We start from the raw sequence: 20,658 nt of genomic DNA, 5'->3' as shown, positions 1-20,658 counted from the left end.
TTTTTAAATAATACTGCCAATAGTAAAACTTGAACTCATTTGGTGTAACATGACAATGATATTTCTGACATGCTTGTTCACCACATACAATCAGCGAAAATGGCTGCTTGTATACAAAGTCATGATTAACAGTCATCAAAGGTCAATTTAAATATTAAGATAAATATTTTGAAAAGAACAAAATGAGATAGTATTTGTTTTACTAGCACAGCTGCTGATGCATAATGCACATTTGTACCTGGGGTATGGACAACATGGGCAATAATAAAATAATTTGATGTTCCCTAGACAGTGAACGTATTCCTCCGGAAGCTGTTCTTTTGTCAAAGTACCGTGCATAGGCTATAGAACCAGAATTGCAATTCACTTTGTAGATGTCATGCATATTATTAACTTTTAAAATTAATTTTACCATTCCCTTGCATTTAGCGGCGTTTACTGTATCTCCTAAAGCGTACTCACTGCATGCCGTGTCTGCCATATTGGAATGATATAAACTTAATTTAAGTATGAACGAATGCGTGAAAACTACTTTGCCATTTTTAAAAGTTATTTGCTTTAAACATGTACTATTTTTGAATTATTTAAATATAAAATTTTATTGTTTTCTTATATGCATCATTTGATGTTTACAGATGTACAAAATAATTTAACTGCCAGTGGATACTTTGATCACTTTAAATACTGGTTTGTAACACCTCAGCATTTCAAGTGTATCAGGTTTTTTCTTTATTAGATTAAAGTTTGCAAGTGATTAGCAAATTGAAAAAAAAAAAAAACTTGTAATCAATACTAATTAACAGAAACTACTTAATTTGTTTTAATTGTTTCTTTTATTGTATTGCACCTTTTCAGTTTAAATTTCACGTTTATTTCGGCTTATTCCGATTTCCGCATTAATTCGTAGTGGTATGTAACATTCCAATATGGTGGACTGTATGTGGCAAGTACACTTTTGGAGACACAGTAAATGCCGACAAATGCAAGAGCATGGCTTACTGGTATGGTAAAATCAATTAATATAATAACATGCATGATACATACCAAAAGAAACAAAGTGAATTTCGGCAGCTTTACGTTCACAGAAATAAAATTTCCGTTCCCTAGCCTATGCATGGTAGTTTGGCTCTAGAACCGGTTCCGGACAAATAAGTTCACTGTCTATAGGGAACTGATTCCAGTTCTCTAGCCGCTGCACAGTGTTCGAAATTCACGGTAGTCTGACAGCCCGTGGCTACCAAATTTCAGCTCGGGCTACCGATTTTCCACAGGTACAAGCCTGACTGGGCTACCGAATTTTCCTCATTTGTTTAAAAAAAACATGCTAATTAAACGAGTACTGCATCGTGATTTTCCAGACTGAGAAACGCTTATGGAATTTTTGGTTTTTGCACTGTTACGTGTTGACAATCAAACACAGTGTCAAAGACGTAACCGCAGCTCTAATTGGCTGAATACAATCACCTCTAGCGTAACGGATAATTTGATTAGCTTTCACACTTCTCGCGAAAATCTCACAAGTACATGCAGTAGGTGGAGCTTAAATTATGCTATCAGCGTGTGTGTAATGTGTATTCAGCACTCGGTATTACATCTAACAAATTGTCAACAGTCCGAGTTGCAGTAATTGGCGAGTGCGGATCCTAAAAAATCGGGCTTAACAGTTTAGATTTCGTTTTGGCAAGGAGTGTCATGTCTGATGCTTTTGGACTCTGACGATGCTGATCTGGACTGGAGTATTTCGAGTTAATTTTTTTTAAAAACATGGCAAACATGTACTGTATGTCATTTTTATTACTTCAAACATGCATAGAGATGTCTGTAAAACAAAATGTTATATGGTGCAAAAATTATGTATTTTAAGGTGTTAAAGTTCGGGCTAGTCAAATTGGTGTCGGGCTTGGAAAATTTTTAATTTGGTAGCCCGAACGGGCTACTGGATTAAAATCTGAATTTCGTACACTGGCTGCATATTTGCGATTATTATACATGTCATTTCAGAAATCAGTTTAAAATATATCAGTTGAATGACTTCAATACAATGTATTGTAATACAAACTGCCGTACGAATAACCACCTGCCAGCCATTTCATTATTCGGGAGAGCTGTACGAATAACCACTTCCAATTATTATCTAGTTCTGGCTACCATAACTTAACTGACGCTATTTTTATTTTCTGATGGTCGCGTCCATTAAGTTATGGCGAAACCCCATTTGGTTAACTAACCAGTATCAAACCGCAACATCTCGCACACTTCTCTCGTGAGAAACGGATGACGTCATGCAACAGTTCAGAGCACATGGTTATTTTTAAAAATCAAGTTCAAAATTTCACTTATTAATGCATTTATTTTAATCATAAACATAACCAATTTCGATAAAAATTCATTAAAACATATCCTAGAAAGTTAAGTTCTCAGAAAAGGTCAATAAATAACAATTCTATACCGAATATTGGTTTTCAAATGAAGAGTACCCTGATCAGGTGACAACTGCAATGGCGGACACAATATTGCAGACAGGGGTACCAATTTGAAACTTGTGTGTATAACTTGTGTTCAAATTATGTTGCATGGATTATTTTATACCAGATCAAAAGAAAAATTAATTAGAAACATTTTAAAATAAAAGGTGAGTTCATTGCATTTCATTTGATGAAATTATAGCGTGACAGACTTCTGGCACGATTCCTGGTTAGGTTTCAGTACGGGATTCGTTTCAGCGCAGAGATCAATAACAGCATATAAACATCTCTGAGCTGAATATTTTTGGCTAATTATTATCTATCCAACAAGAATGAATATACATGGATAATCAGTGGATGCCTACATGAATTAAATCCAAGTAAGTAACACTTTAAAAACTAACGATGATAGACTGTAAAAGAAAAAGTAGACAGTATCAACATGCAATTGATAAAATTAATGTCATCAGGTCTTGTGAAGTGATCATCGTTGCTGAAAAAGATGATAACTGCCATTACTTTGATTATTTGAGCACAAAGAAGAGACACCTGATTTTGAAATATGGAAATATTTACCTGCTTCCCCTTTCCAATCGCTTTTGGTGGCATTTTTGTAGTACTTTTTGTAAATTCACTCTATGCAAACCTTGTTCTGTGGCGGAAACGGTTGCTACAGACAACAAAATAGTGACTGGTTGTATGTCAACAGAGTATAGCGGAAAGTGGTTTCCAGATATAGCGGAAAGAGTCCTTTTTGCGAAAAGGGTTAATTGAGAAATAAAAAAAAAATCTATCGTTACTGTCAAATCTCTCTTTCAAGTGTTAGGAACAGAATATATATAAAGGGTATCTTTCATATTGAATTTATTAAGCGGTTTGAATTAAATAATTAAATACGAGGCTTTGCAGAGCACTTTATCATTTTTATTAATTCATAACTTTATCATGACATCACAGTACATTAGGGGTTCTAATTGACCAATCAGAGAGCTGCATTTTCGAGTACCTGCCAGTTTCCACTTGGGTATAACGAAGTATATTTACAATGAACATATAGTGACTTTAGAAATAAATATCACACTATTTTAGAAATCAAATTAAGATTTTTCACTGCACATGCCCAAGATGATGCTACAGACAACAAACTTTTGAAGTTTCACTGAAATATTATATCGATTTAATACTTTTATTTTAGTTAAAAGTTTCAGATTTTACACAGGGAGTCTATGATAAAGTCCGAGTAAAAAGTAATCAATACCCAAGTGAAATAAGTATCATTCCACAATGTTTTGGACATGTTAAAATTATGAATCAAGTTTAATAAAGACAAAAATATAATTTTTCTTTTTATTACAAGGTAGCTTTCTCTGCTGAAATATCGAAAATTCAAGACAAAGCTAGTTAATTCGACTAACGTCTCCTATATCTATCTAAACGACGTCAATGTCAAAACATTATTAAACTTTGTTAGTGTACTTTAATACAAAAACTATTTAGTGGCTTTATTTTGATAAATAGATAACAAATCCAGAAATAGTTTTGGCGAGTTATGAATTCTTCTTCATTAGCTGTGTTTTCTTTTCTTGGCTGAGTTGAAACATCTTCAGTTTCTATGCATAAACAAGGGCTGTCACGTGAAAAATGTGACAAATTTATGCCCAGAAGCGTGCCCAAGAATGCTACTGTTGTCTGTGCATGATAAATTAACTCATAATAGGAAACATTTGTGCCAAGCAATTTTAAAATCCTTTGATAAATGGCACAGTTATGGACGAGACAAGAAACTGACAATGTTAACCTTTGAATTCCTAGTGTGACCTTGACCTTTGAGGTAGCGATCTGGGTCTTGCACATGATATGTAATCTCATTAAAGGGAACATTTATGCCAAGTTATTTCAAAATCCCTTGATGAATGGCAGAGTTATGGACAGGACAAGAAACAGATCATGATAACATTTAACCACTAAGTGTGACATTGACCTTAGAGCTAGGAATCTGGATCTTGCCCATGGCACGTCATATCACACGGCTACTAAACGCTAGCGCCTAACACCAAATTGTGGTGATAAGGAAAAGAGCTATCGACATTTCCGTGGTGCAGCTATCGCCCGTTTCTACTTGTAAACACGTGAGTAAAATTTATATTTTATCTTATATTTTTATTGATAGAATTTTTTCGAAAATCGGAGAATGCAGTTCCGTGTAACAACACTTTTACTATAGGTTGGCTGTAATTTCATTAAAATAATATGCAAACTGTGATGTCAGGAGCTTTTCTCCCGAATCTGACAGTGGCACATTTTTATATCGGCCAGTATTCATTTTAGTATTTTGTATCATTATGGTGAACATACATGCCAAGTAATTTCAAAATCCCTTGATGAATGGCAGAGTTATGAACCGGACATGAAAATTAACAGACCTGTTAACATTTGACTTCGAAGTGTGACCTTGACCTTAGAGCTAGGGGTCTTGGACACACTGTCTCATTATGGTAAACATTTATGCCAAGTGATTTCAAAATCCCTTCAGGGATGGCAGAGTTATGGACCGGACATGAAACAGACCCTATTAACATTTGACCTCTAAGTGTGACCTTGATTTTGGAGATAGGTAGCTGGGTCTTGCACATGACTCGTCGTCTCATTGTGGGAACATTTGTGCTAAGTAATTTCAAAATCCCTTGATGAATGGAAGAGTTATGGACAGGACAAGAAACAGATCATGTTAACCTTTAACCTCTATGTGTGACCTTGACCTTAGAGCTAGGGATCTGGATCTTGCGCATGACACGTCATATCATTATGGTGGACGTTCAAGTCAAGTAATTTTAAAATCCCTTGATGAATGACAGAGTTATGAACAGGACACAAAAATTAAAAGACCTGTTAACATTAGACTTTGAAGTGTGGCCTCTACCTTGGAGCTAGGGATCTGGGTCTTGCGTAGGACACACTGTCTTATTATGGTAAACATTTATGCCAAGTGATTTCAAAATCCCCTCATTGATGGCAGAGTTATGGACCGGACACGTAACAGACCCAGTTAACCTTTGACCTCTAAGTGTGACCTTGATCTTGGAGATAGGCGTCTGGGTCTTGAGCATGACACGTCGTCTCATTATTGGGAACATTTATACAAAGTAATTTCAAATTTCCTTTATGGATGGCAGCCCGGACGAGAATACTCGGATGCACGGACGGACGGACGCGCGCACGCACGGACAGTGCGATTTTAATATGCCCACCTTCGCGGGCTTAACAATTAATACAAGGAACTCTAAAACTGAGAGATAGAACATCTAAGCTAGGGATCGAAAATAGGCCTCACAGTTCATGCAGTTGCTTCATAAATTGATGCGAGAAACAATTTTGATTCAATTTTCAGTTCTCTATCTCCACTGATATTATGACTAATGTGCTGGGGGAGTGGGGCTGTGGGGTTTGAATTCTGTTCGTTTCATACCAAAGACATGATAAATGGTATATGAAACTCCCTTGCTTGGCAGTCAGTATTAAAAGAGTTGTACTAGGTCTGTATCTGTTACTGGATATGATGTTGGTCGCACATGAGTTTTATAGCTCATGATGTCTGTTGGTCATAAAGAACGTTAAATAAAACTTAAAATAAAAAAAAAAGTGGAAAAGCACAGGTCGCCCAACACGACATAAATGAAAATGTTACAGGCTCAGCTTTATTGAGCCTGTTCATGGACGGTAGTGGAAATGCAAGCTACCGTCCGCGCCGTCTATCACCGGGTTGAGCAGAAATCAACATTTACACATGTTATAAGTACCAGAATATAATTTAGAGACGTCCGCAGATGTATTTATACGGCGGTGCACATAGAACCTTCAATGATGCACAGAGTGCAGTTCCGTAAAAGCGGTCCCCAGATAAAAAAAATGGTTGTGCCCTAATTGAGAAAACAATGGGCAGAACTAAACAGAATGGAATTTAGAGAGGGGATCTATGGTTATGGAGCCTGTATATCACAGAAACTGCATAAAGACAAAACTAAAAAAAAACAACCAAAAAAAAAAATAAAAAAAATAGGCACCATATCCAAGGGGTGATTCAACAATTCCCAAAGCAAAGCTTTTATAGCGGGAGTGGAACCACCCAATCCGAAATGTTCAAGTTGAAAAAAATAAACAACTTAAACAAACACTACATAAACTTTATTTTCATTCAATGTGGGGATATTCGTTACCTGCTCTTTAAAAGAAATATAAACCTGCACCTTTACTTGTATTTTGTTTATATTTTGAAATATTTGAGTGTGAGTATGTGTCGTAGCCCAAACTGGAATCTAGGCAGATCTAGAATCTGCCTAGACCAAACTAGAATTCCAGTTTGATCTAGACCGATTCCGGATCTGCCTAGACCAAGCTAGAATTCTAGTTTGGCGAGACCGATTTCGGATCTGCCTAGGCCAAACTGGAATATTTGTTATAAACTTAAAAAAAAAATTCGTAATAGATGAAAATCGATATTCTGGTTTATACTTTTTATATTAAAGCATTGAAGAATACTGGTAAGGAAAAAAACTCTATTTACAAGTGATACTTAATTGTATTTTTAAAACATGTCCCAAAATAATATAATAAAACTAAATATTTGCCCCTTAAAAACTGTTATCAATTCTTTTTGAAGATTATCTAATTTAATAGTAACAATTATAAAGGTAGGCCTTTCATCTTCAAGTTTGCGCAACTGAAGAATCAATTTTTCAAAGATAAAGCAAAAAATATCATCATGTCAAAGTGTAAATAAATCTTTCATATTACAACTAACTACTGGCACAGGTGTTCCGTTGGTAATCTAGTTGAAAGTGTGAATGTTAAATACATAGCTATTATAAGAAAAAAAGATAAATATAAATGCTTTAATCGATTAAGTAAAATAAATAACTACCAATCAAGGCGTTAAAAATATACAAAGATGTAACCATATATATTGCCCATGTATACTTTCCAGCTCACATATCATTGCATAAATTTTATGTTCAATTTATGATGTAATACAAGTTTGAGAGTCTTATTGGCTACAAAATGTCAAAACAAAACAAAAATCAGTGAACTTGTGGATAATTATCTGTCTACAAGAAGATTACAGTTTGGCCTAGGCAGATCCGGAATCGGTCTAAGCCAAACTAGAATTCTAGTTTGGGCTAGGCAGATTCCGAATCTGCCTAGATTCCAGTTTGAACTACAACATATGTCATATATGCAACATAATTTAGTTCCAAATGGTCCGTCGGTCAATTTCCGGTTTTAGCAAACATAAGCTAATATAGCACTTCAAAGCCTGCATTAAAGTTTACATATGTGGTTCAGATTAAATGAAGTGCTAAACCAAACCCATAAAAGAAATTGTAAATGATTCAATCTGTATTGAAGAGGTAAGTAATATGTTTAAGAGACAATTGGTTTAACAATACATGACAAACATATAGTAGGATAAAAAGACGGAGAAAATTACAAAATGAACAGCCAGGTCTCAAGAACGCAGCCTCTCCGAAACGAAACTCTACAGCAGTGTAGCTTTGGATAGATATGTAAATAATTGACATTTTAAAGAAATACATATTCGATAAAGTAAATTGATATAAACAACAAGGACAAACACCCCGGCACACACCTGCACGCACACACGCACACACACACACCGGTTCGTGAGCCGCGAGCTAGTTAAATAAATGGTTTCCGACTTCTATCCGCCTGGCGCCTGGCATAGTGGTTAAACCATTTTTTCCATAGCGTAAAGATTCCAACCGAAGCCAGATTCGAAGAAAGGTCATATATAATCAGGCATCTAAAAAATCTTTAAAAACGTAACTTACCACTTAGCGCGCAATGGTGAGTGTTCCAAGCTTTCCTCATTTTCGACAAAATCATAATCAAAACAAGGACAAAGACCTATCAAGAAGAGTCACGTATCAGAAACGCAGCCCTCTGAAGAAAACTCCTACAGCAACATATGTATATAGACATGTAGTCAACATATATTTACATAAATGTACGTAAACTAATTAAGCAATTACAAAAGAATGAAAAAATGAAAAGTTTAAGGAGCACAGTGGACTCTATATTTTATCACTGAGGCATTTAAACTGATTAGCAACGCTTTCAATCTCAGCCATGCTCTAAAGTTACAATAAAGTTACCAGTACCAGTTAAACCCCTTAATCACGTAATGGTAACAAATGTAAAACACACAAAAATGTCCCCGAAAGAAAACATACCTAAAAGCTAAAGTAGGCCTATGGTTCATTAAGTATTTCATCATTAGATATTTACTTCAAATGTAGAAAAAGTATCATCAGATGTATTTGGCTTTACTAATTATGTTACTTTATTTCGTATGTAGAGCTGGATTCGTAGTTAAATGCAATTCAGTAACAGTCGAGTGTCAAAAGACTTCCAGATGTTTAGTAGAACACATTTAAACCGTATTGAGCTATATAAATATATTAAGAGTGAAATTTTTTAACTGCTGTAATACACAATAAACATTATGCTAACATTATGTTTATATAAACAGTATGTAGAATTGCTCATATTTTTAAATAAACATTGTGTGTAATATACTTTTAACAATGTCTGTTGAATATATTGAAAACCAAAAGGTTGGTTCATTACTTTTAATAGTGGTCGTCAGACATTTTTGAATATTACTGTTACTACGCTTTGCAATTGAGTTTGCCCTTTCCGAATAATTCAAATCGATATTATACTGGGACTTGACAGGTGTATGTTGACAAAAATAGCCGAGGCCATCTTCCACAATGAATTCGATTGGTCCATTGAACGATCATGTTAATCTTGGCGCTAGTCAAAAAAAATTCGATGTTCAGCTTGTTTTATATTTGTGACGGGCAATCTAAACGTCAAAACTTTGAAGTACCAAAATAATTAATGCAAGATAAATCACAGTACACAGTCATGTAAAGTTATTGGTTTTATCGCTTGCGCATATTGGCGAGTACACACGGTAAATTTTAACCGTGCATGTACAGTACATACATAGGTTTAAATCCCCAGAAAAAAATCGTAATTAGAGATATTATTTGATAATTTTTACATAAATCAATGAAGAATTGAATGCCCTTTCGATACAAGTTTTATCTGTGGGCAATTCTTGAATATATTTATACCTATAGCATGTAAGCGTCGGCAGCGATGAAAATTTCATGGGAAATTGCTTCAACTATTTTGGTCTTTCGAGTTTTTGAAGTGAGTGGGGATATTGCCCATATGAAAATATTATCTCAATATTTCCTAGGATCGCGTCAAAATTACTTTGACTAAAACGTATCTATGGAATGATATTTAAATATCATTCCATACGTATCCATTATCTTTAATCTTATTCACAATTATTTGACTAACATCATTGCTGTAATTTTTACCTCGCGGCATGATTACATAAATGGCTCTATAACGTATTTCGTCACTAAATCTTGGCTGTTTAACTGAAGGGCGGAGTCAGAATTTCAATCGAGATAAATATAAATGTGACAGGCGAGTACAGTAACTGATTATTGGCTTTTCGACGAGACATTATATCTGTAAAGGGCAAACTCAATTGCAAAGCGTAGTAAATGCTCACCGATACAATCTACAATGGAAAAGCAAAAGGTTGGTTCATTACTTTTAATAGTTATCTTCAGACATTTTTTAATCTGACCAATACAATCCTCAACTACATTAGAATATGTTCTTACTTTCGAACATGACAGGGATGTAAATATATTTGCATGCTTGATACTACATTTCTTTTCAATATTTCTTTCAAATTATGTTAGAATGAAAAAAATACCATATGATATAATCCAACAAAAAAAAAAACAAAGACAAGTATCAAACAGGGAATGTCACGCACCAAAAACGCAGCCTCCCAAAAAAGAAACCCACAGCACACAAACGTGCACACCACAAACACACACACACGCACGCACGCACTCACACACGCACACACTTTTGTCAATACCTGAAAAAATGCCACTGCATGTAACTATTTACAAGTATATTCAGTTTCATCCAGGGTTAATTTTTGATTTCTGTTGAAATTAGGAAACAATGCTATTCATATTATACGAAACTAAAACTCTGATGGCGGTAATAAGAACTTTAATGTTTTGAATTTATCATTAAAACGATTATGAGGGATCTGAAATGACCTGCTAAATTACTTCAAGATTATAGATAAGAATACATGAACAGACTCAGTCAAACCAAATCTGCTGTTATTTCTTTATTTGTTCGTTTTGTCTTCGTGTGTTTGCTTTGTATGCGAGTGCATGTGTGTGCTTGTAGTATGCACGTCGACGTGCTGTGGGTTTCTTTTTGCGGATGTTGTGTTTTTGGAACCTGTCTGATATTATGTCCTTGTTATTTTTTTACTTGGTTGCGTCTGTATTATATACTTCTTTGCGTTCTATAAATTCGAAAGGATTTTCACATTTTTTTTTTTCATTTTTTACGCCCTTACTATACGGTGGAGGTCAATCGATGCTAACCAGCCTATGTCTTACCTTGTCCTTTTTTACTTGCGTTTTCTTTAGCTAGAGATAGACGGATATGTTTTATTGTACCCGTCTAAATCCGGAACAAATACATCCGGTTTGAGATCGAAATAGTTATCCATGCATATTTTCTCTGTTTAATACTTTTTCTTGAGATAAGAATGTATTTTGCGACATAAAAATGGACAGCAAAGAAGATAGTGGTATTGACAGTGACAATAAATCAGTGCCAAACTCATCACTTATGTCGCAGGTCACTACCAAATTTTTGGTTTGCTTGTTTCGTACTAAATCAATTCGTACTGCAAACAGGTAGAAGCTTGTTAAAGGTGCAAGAGGCATATTGTAATTACTCTTATTTGTCCATGTCTCGTTAATGTCCTTTTTAATCTTACATCTATATTATTTATTCAGGTAGATGTGTGTTGTTTTGCTATCATATATCAATGTAAACAGAATTGAAATTGGAAGTGTCTAGGGGTAATTCTAGACAAGACTGTTAGTGGTTTGCTAGGGGTACAGACCTCAGTTTTTCTAGAGATTTAAGGGTCGTTAACATTTCAGATTTTATTGAAAATGAAATAACAAATAAGACTTCATCACATCTTAAACTTGGATCAAAATGGTTTAAAGATAAAAGCGTTCAACCAGTTTGTTACATTTTCCTCCGAACTTGAATAACCGAGGAATACCAAATAAATCACAAGGATTTGAACTTGAAAAAAAAAAAAAAAAAATAAAGATTTAAAAAATAATGTGAAATATGTTGTGACATAAACAGTAATGAAAAAAATCTTTCTTTATAATTAAAGTTTGGTTATACAATGTATTAGGAACATATTACGAATATAAGCTGTTTGGTAAGGCACTTCATCCCAATTGTTTAAGTTGATCCAGCTGTAAATGGGTACCAGCTAATTGTTGGGGGTATTCCCGGGTAAGGTATAATTTGTTTTAACTGTTCTTAGAATTGAGTGGCTAAAAAGCTCTGCAGAGCTTATGTTCAATTTTTCAGAAAGCGATGGAAAATATGATTGAAACAGTCTTCAGTTATTGCCATTAGTCATGACACCTGGTGGGCGCTCCAGCCCCGTTTCCCTTTATAGCAGGGATTGATAATCATATAAGACTAAATTTTATGAAAATTATTTTAAACTGGAAGTTCTGATTCGGGTCAAATAATAAAAAAGCTTTGTAAACACTTCAGAGCTGCAATTCTTAGTCCCAATGTTGTCTGTATGAAATCTAGGTAAATTCTAAAGTGGGATACCTGATGTCACTAGGTCAATTGGAAAATGATGTACCTGATAACAGATTTACATAAAACATGGTCATAATGTTTGTCTCTATGAAATCTTGGCCAGATAAGGTACTAGGTTATCTGGGGTAAGAACTATGTCAGGGCCCTCTATTTCACTAGTTATAATATATTTATATCTTCTACACATGGCGTTTCTTGTCTTTATGTTTTAAGTAACATATGTGTATACAGATATACAGTGAATGTGATAATTAGTTGGGGGCACCTGTGACATATGGACACACAATTAGTTTCATGTAGGGGAGCCAGACATCTGGCTTATGGAACACACCTAAGGCTGATTCGTTCTATGAAGATACCTGTTTGTGCCTAAAAATTGCCCCAAAATGTTAAAAACCTGCTCTTGCACCTAAAATTTATGACATAAAATTGTGTGATATTAAACTGTACAAAATAAAAACACTACGTCTTTACAGCTTGAAGAAGAAGATAAACCTGTAATTGAAACGAAGACGTCTACATCTAGTACAGCAAAAAATATCAGAAGAACTTCAGAATTACAGAAAAAAATTGGTATGGTTAATATACAAAATAATAAAAACTGCAACTGATATTCAATTTATAAATCGCAATTTTCTTTAAACAACTTCTCATGATCTGTGTGATAAGAAATAAACTTGCAAAGGTTTTCTTAACCTTTAGCTTGCTAAATTTCTAAAATGGACTGGTCCATCATTCAGTTTGGGCAATACCATCTAGTATTTGTATGGGGTATTTACTTAAAATTTACTGAATGAATAGTGAATAGTGCAGACAATGATCAACCAGCATGTATGTGCAGTCTTGTCTTGGTCAGCACTGGTTGCAAAGGCAGAATCACTTACTGCCAGGCTGAAAGGTTGAAGTGTGTTCATATGCTTGATTGCAATTATGTGTATACAGAGTTAAAAAATAGAACAAGCTGTATAATTTCTTATGAACTGATGGCTGTGTTTTCACATTATGATAAAACACAGATTGTTTGAAGTGACAAGGGGAGTAGCAAAGAATTGAAATTATTCCAGGATTTTGAGTAATCCAATACAACAAGAATGTAAGGCCTGGGACTATATGGGTTGCTCGAGTCTGCCCTGATGCTGGCATAAGTGATGTTTTCCTGTTCTTGGTCTGAAACATCCGTGGATATATCTTAACAAGATTGTTCAGATAGTTCCACTTGACTGCACTTTGGCTCCTCCCGAACAAAGGTAGAAATGGACTGTCTCATAAACCTGATGTATCTCAACAAATCTTTGTCTGCTTTATTCTTGAATGGACTTCCTTTAAGTTCATTCTGATGGTTCTGTTTGAATGCACTTTAGGGCAATTAGAACTGAAAATGGGGAAGTAACTTTGAAACAAATTTGTCTTTTGAACAGCATTATGCTTGCCCCAAATCTGAAAATGAAAAATCTTTTGGAAACTTTCCTATGAACTGCATAATGGATGTTCACCAAATTTCGGTAAAAGAATTCTCAAGGCTGACCTAATTTATTTGAAAGGATTGCTAAAACTAGAATGGAATGTTCTTTACATTACTTATCATAAACCACTTGATCAGATCAGAAGCAAGGACCTTTTAGGTTTGAAGGTCAAGGTCCTTCAAGAGGATGAGATTGGATGTTTCCCAAAGTTATAGTAAGATAATTATTTTCTATGTATAATTTCTATTATTTATTCTAATTAAAACTACTTCATGCAAATGAACACAATTTAGGAGCTTGAAGCCTTGATGGGGTGGTAGATGAAATACAGTTCATAGACAAGCAATATTTATTCTTCATGTTATGAAATGTATTTAGAATAGTCTACCATTGGTGTTAGCCTTTCAAAGAATAAAAAGAAGAATTTCAGAAAGAAGAGGCATAAGACAGTTATGTCCTCTTGGTGTTTTCTTTTAATTATTTGGTTTTGCTATGAAGCCCAGATTTTTAATTTTCATTGAATAGTATTTTCATTCAATTGGTAGAACAGTTTATACAGCAGATATTTTAGTTTGTATAAATGAGTGTTTATATATTCTTAGAAAAACAGCGAGAGAAGACGAAACGAAAAGAAGTCATTGATGAGCAACCGAAGAGAACTTTTTTAATACCGAGGTCCAGGTATATGCCATTTCTGTGGTAACATTGACAAGGTTTTTAGTTAGCGATAGTTACAGTCTTACATAAAAATTGAGCCAATGTTTCTAAAATTTTAAAATAGATTTCTGTTATCTGAAATAAGCATGCACAAGTTTGCAACATTCATTACAAGGTAGTTTGGTTTTAGGTTAAATTGATTAAATTTATTTTGCCAGAGGAAATGCTATTAGACATTTGTCTAAATATCCTAGTTTGTTACATATTCACTGTATAATGAACTGTTCGTTATACAGATACAAATATTTGAACAAATCAGCACTATCTGGTGTAACTTGAGTGTACCATGCTGGGTTTTAAATGTAGATTATCTGGACAATACATTGTATTTGAATTTGTTAACAAGATTTTTCCTTTATTTCACATTAAATGCTATATAAGACAGTATCATTATTTACATACATCATTCTAGATAACTTTAATTGTGGTACTTTGAGTAATTTTGTATTCATGGTCAAAACGCTGTTTTGGTTATTTTCTGTTGTAAATTTCAGCTGTGATATACTCCAAAACGGTTTTAATATTAAATTTCAACTTTATTTCTTGATAAAAAAAATTTACCCTGGGAAATATTAGTAAATATTTTAGCCGTAAAAGGTTTATTAAAGATGTCTTTTAAATTCAAAAAGAATCTACTACCAACCAAAGGAACTTGTAGAATGATGTATAACATATATGGACAAAGCAAGATGAAGTGGAAATTCAGGAAAACCCATGCTACTTAGTTGATGGATGATACAGTAATTATTTTTCAGACTAAACATTCCAAGTAAACATGGTGGTACACCAGTCTCACAAGATGAACTGCCTTTGGTTGCTATAGTATCTGATGACAGGTAAGAAGAGTTTTAAATTTTAATTAGAAAACATTGAAATCATGCTAAGATTTTGTTTATCTCCCCATATTGATTCTGTCAAGATTTCCTTATCTGTCAAATACTTTGTTTAGACATCTTCACAAAAAAGTGCTGCTTGGATTATAGTCAGACTTAAATGTTTGTTAGGACCTCTTTTAGATTTTTGTCAAAACTTTATAGGAGACCTTGATGGCAGAGTGGTTAAAGACACTGACGTTGGGTCACTCCTCACGGCTGTGGGTTCAAAGCCTATAGGGTGTAGAATTCTTTCTTGCTTGTTGAAATCGGTGGTTCTAGAGTTTTACCCAGGTACTTGCTCGTGTCTGAAATAATGCTTAGAGGGTTACCTAGGGTCTTCCTTAAACTTTAAGCTAACCGCCATGGTAGCCTAGAGATAGAGCGTCCGCTTCGAGTGCAGGAAGTCATGGGTTCGCAGCACTGTAAGGTTGGGCTGAATGGGCATCATGCTCACTGCTACAAGTAGACACTGATTTTTTTTTTTTTCTGAAAAAAAAAACAAAAAACATTGAACCGGAACACACACACAATCCTTTAACTTTAAAAGCTTGGACTGCCGCCATGTGACCATAATTACATTGTTTTTATGTTAAAACTCAACTAGTTTCTTAGGAAGGACCAGTACAATCCATGTTTGCATGTAATGTTAACTTTTAAATGTTTATCTGCAAGTTATATCCCTTGATAGTTTCAGAACTAGAGCACTTGCAGAATATATATATGATCAGTACTGCATTAAAATAATATCTATATGAAGCAAAGTAATAACTGACTCAGTTTGATTTAGGTCTGTTCATGAGAGGTAATGGAAAGTGCAGTACCGCTCATGCCCCCTAGCACCGGCTTAAGCGGAAATCTATTGTACAGATATTGAATAAACTCCATGATCCCAAAGGACCAGAAGATAAAACCGCACTGAATCAGTCTTATTTTATATGAGTCAAGCAGGAATCATTTTCTTTGGAAAAGATTTTTTTTGTTTAGATAATTTTTATTTCACCTTTCTATGTATAAAAACCCCTGCATCAGTTTTTGATATTTCTATGTAATTTGTTTTTAGCGAGGAGGACGAATTTGCTGTGCCAAGTCTTTCCAAAGCAGCTCAACGAGAGATCACAGAACAGCTGATCAAAGATGGATATAACCTTGACCTTGACCCAGATGATGAAGACCTTGACCTCATTCCACCTCGTCCTTTCCACGAAAGATGTGGATGCTGTCCTTCTGCTACATGGATTCCACATAGGTGTGCTGTACAGTGACCAAAACATAGGTGTAATTATTGTATATTAAGAAACGTGATGCAAGATTTTCTTCGATTTATAAATTGTTATCTGAAAATCAGGGTAGAATCAAATTGTTGTGCACTGTGCACCAAAATATAGATGTTATTATCCTTCAAATTATTGTGAAGGACAATTGATGAAAAAATTGTTTGGGCTTTTTATAACGATTTTACCCCAAATGAAATATTTAGAGTACTTTTGAGTCAGAATAATTCAGACTGATCAGTATTGTTACAAACTGGTCATGTGCACTATGTTTAAACTTAAGTTTGGAAACCAGTCTGAAGATGCTAGCATATGATTGGTTGATTCTGAGTATAGTTTAGACATTAACCAATGGCAAGATTGCATTCTGAGTCTGGTTCCCTAAACTCAATTATGGATCATTAGAACCATTCTTAGTTACTGCTTTCTCCTTCTAGGTCAATGGGTCACATCTATCAGATTCTTCTGCACTAACACCCATATTTGGCCAGTGCGTGTAGGTCAGAAACTTTTTAACTAATATTAAGAATTCAATTCTGTCTTTGTAGTGTAAATTACTATGTGTTATAGGATATGATAAACTCTCAGTTTCTGTAAGAAATTTAGGCTCTTGTACTGACTGGTCCACCTTTTCTGTAACAAGGATATTTTTCATTCTAAATTTCGGACACCAAAAATTCTCAAATTTCAATTTGGCTTGATGTGTTAGTGGATTGTCATAAAACTTTTAGAGCACATTTGCATAAAAGGAACAATATCCTGTAAATAAAAAAAAAACTCAGTAAAATTTCTAGAAAATAAATGTGTTCCAAATGAGATTTTCTAATTACAGAGAAAAATGCATTTTTTAGCTATTAAAAATGTCTTTAAAGTTTAAAAAAAAAGTTACTAATGCCACCCACGGAGAGATAGTGTCACTTATATGGATCTTGCAAAATGTTGTTGCATATCTTAAAAAATTATGTACAGGTTTGGTGGACCAAGCAGTAGGAAGTGTTTTATCATCTCATTGTTGAGAGGTATGACCTCAGCTCTTTTATATGTTACATTGTTGCATTTATTTTACACATTTTACTCATATGACGTCTGTTCCTTTGAAAGGTGGCAGTCAGGTGTACTGTCAAATTTTGGCGAGAAAGTTGAACTTTCTGTCTAAAAGTGAGTTGGCATGTTTGTAAGAAAATGTGTTAAAGGTGATGTTTGCAAGTTAATGAAAGATGTGATTTATTATTATAAAGAATATTTATCTATGAGTTCATTCCACTTGATAGTATGTTCAGAATGTGCAATAAGGAAGTTTCCCTCATGTGATATTTAAAATTGGGGCAGTGCAGGATTAACTGAAACGCAAATCCATTTTAGTTTTTTCTCTCTTCTTTTTAGAAAAATGCGTAGGTAGGTTCAGTTGTTAGTTATATTTAAATATATATTAACATAGGATATGGAGCAAATATATGTATAATGTTAGGTCAGTTTATATTCATCAAATTATCACGACTTCTTCATTGTCAATCATCTAATTTACCACGGTTTAGATCAGGTGTGCAGGAATTGCTAGCCACAGTATATCTAAACATCGGAATGTAAAACTGTGGTAAATCATACAATTAATCACAAGATGGCCTTGTTTTTAATTTTTTTTTTCATTTTTACTTGCCCATATAAACAAGATGATAAAATTTATGCTGAACTTCATTCTTCATAAAAGTAATGAATCTGATATCTTGTCGCCATAATGTTATCAAACTGGTCCGGGTGCCAACCGTTGTTTATTGCAGAATATACAATGTTTTGTTCAGCTGGCAAAATGATGGAACCATGTTAGAATGAAATACTACAAATTTCGTAAAGCTGAAGTATGCTGGTTTTGCAGTAAGTTGCTTGGTAATTCAGGTAGAGACAAAGGTGTTTTTTCTCATGTATTTTTCAATATGTAAGAAAAGGACCAAACACATTAGATTCCAGAATATGTTTTCAGTAAAAAATTCTTCTGTTTGAGCATCATTTGATGATAATAAGATTAGTAATACTTGGTTAGTAATAGATTAGCTGGAGTGGGGAACACTTTATATAAATTGTGTACAGTTTCTCGGAAACGAAAAATTTAACAGATACCAAAGCATTTAGTAACATTAGTTTTTTGTAAGTTGTACTTGTCCCTTTAGTGTGAAATTTAATCTAAATTTGATACAGTTAGATAATTCAGTTATCGGGTAATAGCCAAATAAGTTTTTACCCTGTCCAGATTGCTATATATAACAGAAATACTATCGAAAAACAGCATTAATCCCAAAAGAGGATAAGTTATAAGTTTATTTTCATAAGAATTGATGATTATGAGCATGAGAAGAGTTTAAAAGGCTTGTGTGCTATTGCTGTTAGTACACAAGGTTATGATTGTTCTATTTATATATTCAAATAATATATACTTCTGTGTTTTAATAATTCAGTGCAATTGAAGACTAAAGAAATCCAGTTTGTTGTTATTTTTACTCTTCTGCCAAAGTTGATCATTCCACGACTTGTATTCATAATATTTTAAGTCAGAAAGTTAAGACTTATTCTGAAAAAACATGTCGAATTTTTCAGGTTGCTGTGTGTTTTATAACTCAGATTTTTGCTAAATTTTTACAATTTTTTTTTTGTTTATTTTCACAATAAAGTTTCATTGGAATTTTTGCACTGCAATGATACTAGACAGAGCAAATTGTACATTTTACATTTTAAAGTTTTAACTCCCTGGCTTAGAATGTTCATGAATATTGGCATATAAAAAGAATTCCATATATTTGTTGTTTAATTCCAGAGTTTATCTTTCTATGTTACTATATTATACATGTTTCATAATGTCTTTTTTCTGTACCATATAAAACTTACATTCATAATTGTTATTGTGTTAAAAGCTCACTAGAGTCAAAGGCTCAGTATGATTTATTACTATGATATTAAGCTCATTAGAGCCGAAGGGTTATTGTGATTTGTTGCTATGATTTTAAGCTCACTAGAGCCAAAGGCTCGGGTTGGGCAATTACTATAATTTTAAGCTCACTAGAGCCAAGGCTCGGTTTGAGCAATTACTATAATTTTAAGGTCACTAGAGCCAAAGGCTTAGGGCGAGCTATTAACTATAATGGTAGTCTGGCATCCATTGTCCAGAGATTTTTAGCTCGACTATTCAAAGAATAGTCTAGCTATTCTACTCACCCTAGCGTCGGCGTCGGCGTCTCACCTTGGTTAAGTTTTTGCATGCAAGTACATACAGCTATCATTTAAAGGCATATAGCTTTGAAACTTATTTATTCTCTTTCTAGGTCAATTACCAACCTCACTGGGTCAACTTCCATAACTCTTAACATGTATTTTGAGCAAATTATGCCCCCTTTTGGACTTAGAAAATTCTGGTTAATGTTTTACATGCAAGTTACTATCCCCAAAACTAATGCAGATATTGAATTGAAACTTAACATGTTTCTTTGGGGTTATAAAACTAGTTGATAGCATCAAGTCCCATAACTCTGATATGCATTTTGGCCAAATTATGCCCCCTTTTGGACTTAGAAAATTCTGGTTAAAGTTTTGCATGCAAGTACATACAGCTATTACTAAAAGGCATATAGATTTGAAACTTATTTATTCTTTTTCTAGATCAATTACCTACCTCACTGGGTCAAGTCCCATAACTCTGACATGTATTTGGCCAAATTATGCCCTTTTGACTTAGAAAATTCTGGTTAAAGTTTTGCGTGCAAGTACATACAGCTATTACTAAAAGGCATATAGATTTAAAACTTATTTTTTCTTTTTCTAGATCAATTACCTACCTCACTGGGTCAAGTCCCATAACTCTGACATGTATTTTGCCAAATTATGCCCCCTTTTGGACTATAGAAAATTCTGGTTAAAGTTTTGCATGAAAGTACATACAGCTATTACTAAAAGGCATATAGATTGAAACTTATTTTCTTTTTCTAGATCAATTACCTACTCACTGGTAAAGTCCCATAACTCTGACTTGTATTTGGGCAAATTATGCCCCCTTTTGACTTAAAAAATCCTGGTAAAAGTTTTACATGCA

At 34.0% G+C, this 20,658-nt stretch overlaps 2 protein-coding genes across 5 annotated transcripts in view; one reads left to right on the top strand and one right to left on the bottom strand.

Moving 5' to 3' along the window:
* The window catches only part of LOC123522847 (dynein intermediate chain 2, ciliary-like), a 37,213-nt gene extending 34,050 nt beyond the window's left edge, over positions 1-3,163 (bottom strand). For 3 of the 4 annotated variants that reach the window (XM_045300314.2, XM_045300315.2, XM_045300318.2), the window contains exon 1: positions 3,042-3,137. In XM_045300314.2, the coding sequence (XP_045156249.2) occupies positions 3,042-3,074 (33 nt within the window). In that variant the 5' untranslated portion in view covers positions 3,075-3,137. Of the gene's footprint in view, positions 1-3,041 lie in introns of all 4 variants that reach the window. The other variant, XM_045300317.2, reaches the window with a different exon arrangement.
* A 7,595-nt stretch (positions 3,164-10,758) lies between these two features.
* Positions 10,759-20,211, top strand: LOC123522849 (protein FAM219A-like). Its single transcript, XM_053549562.1, has 5 exons — positions 10,759-11,249; positions 12,734-12,830; positions 14,323-14,401; positions 15,193-15,273; positions 16,373-20,211. The coding sequence occupies exons 1-5, from the start codon at positions 11,178-11,180 to the stop codon at positions 16,572-16,574; spliced, it is 531 nt and encodes a 176-aa protein (XP_053405537.1). The 5' UTR covers positions 10,759-11,177; the 3' UTR covers positions 16,575-20,211.
* The last annotated feature ends 447 nt before the right edge of the window (positions 20,212-20,658 follow it).

The sequence above is a fragment of the Mercenaria mercenaria genome, chromosome 8, assembly GCF_021730395.1.
Source record: "Mercenaria mercenaria strain notata chromosome 8, MADL_Memer_1, whole genome shotgun sequence".
In the NCBI taxonomy this organism is placed as follows: Eukaryota; Metazoa; Mollusca; class Bivalvia; order Venerida; family Veneridae; genus Mercenaria; species Mercenaria mercenaria.
Note: the sequence above shows the minus strand (reverse complement) of the source record. Positions and strands in the feature narration are given on the sequence as shown.

What these genes read in the sequence shown, in the direction of transcription:
- LOC123522849 (XM_053549562.1), top strand. Translation starts at nt 11,178, where the DNA reads ATGGACAGCAAAGAAGATAGTGGTATTGACAGTGACAATAAATCAGTG. An exon ending in ACTCATCACTTATGTCGCAG is followed by an intron (nt 11,250 to 12,733) that starts GTCACTACCAAA and finishes ACGTCTTTACAG; the next exon opens with CTTGAAGAAGAAGATAAACC. An exon ending in AGAATTACAGAAAAAAATTG is followed by an intron (nt 12,831 to 14,322) that starts GTATGGTTAATA and finishes ATATATTCTTAG; the next exon opens with AAAAACAGCGAGAGAAGACG.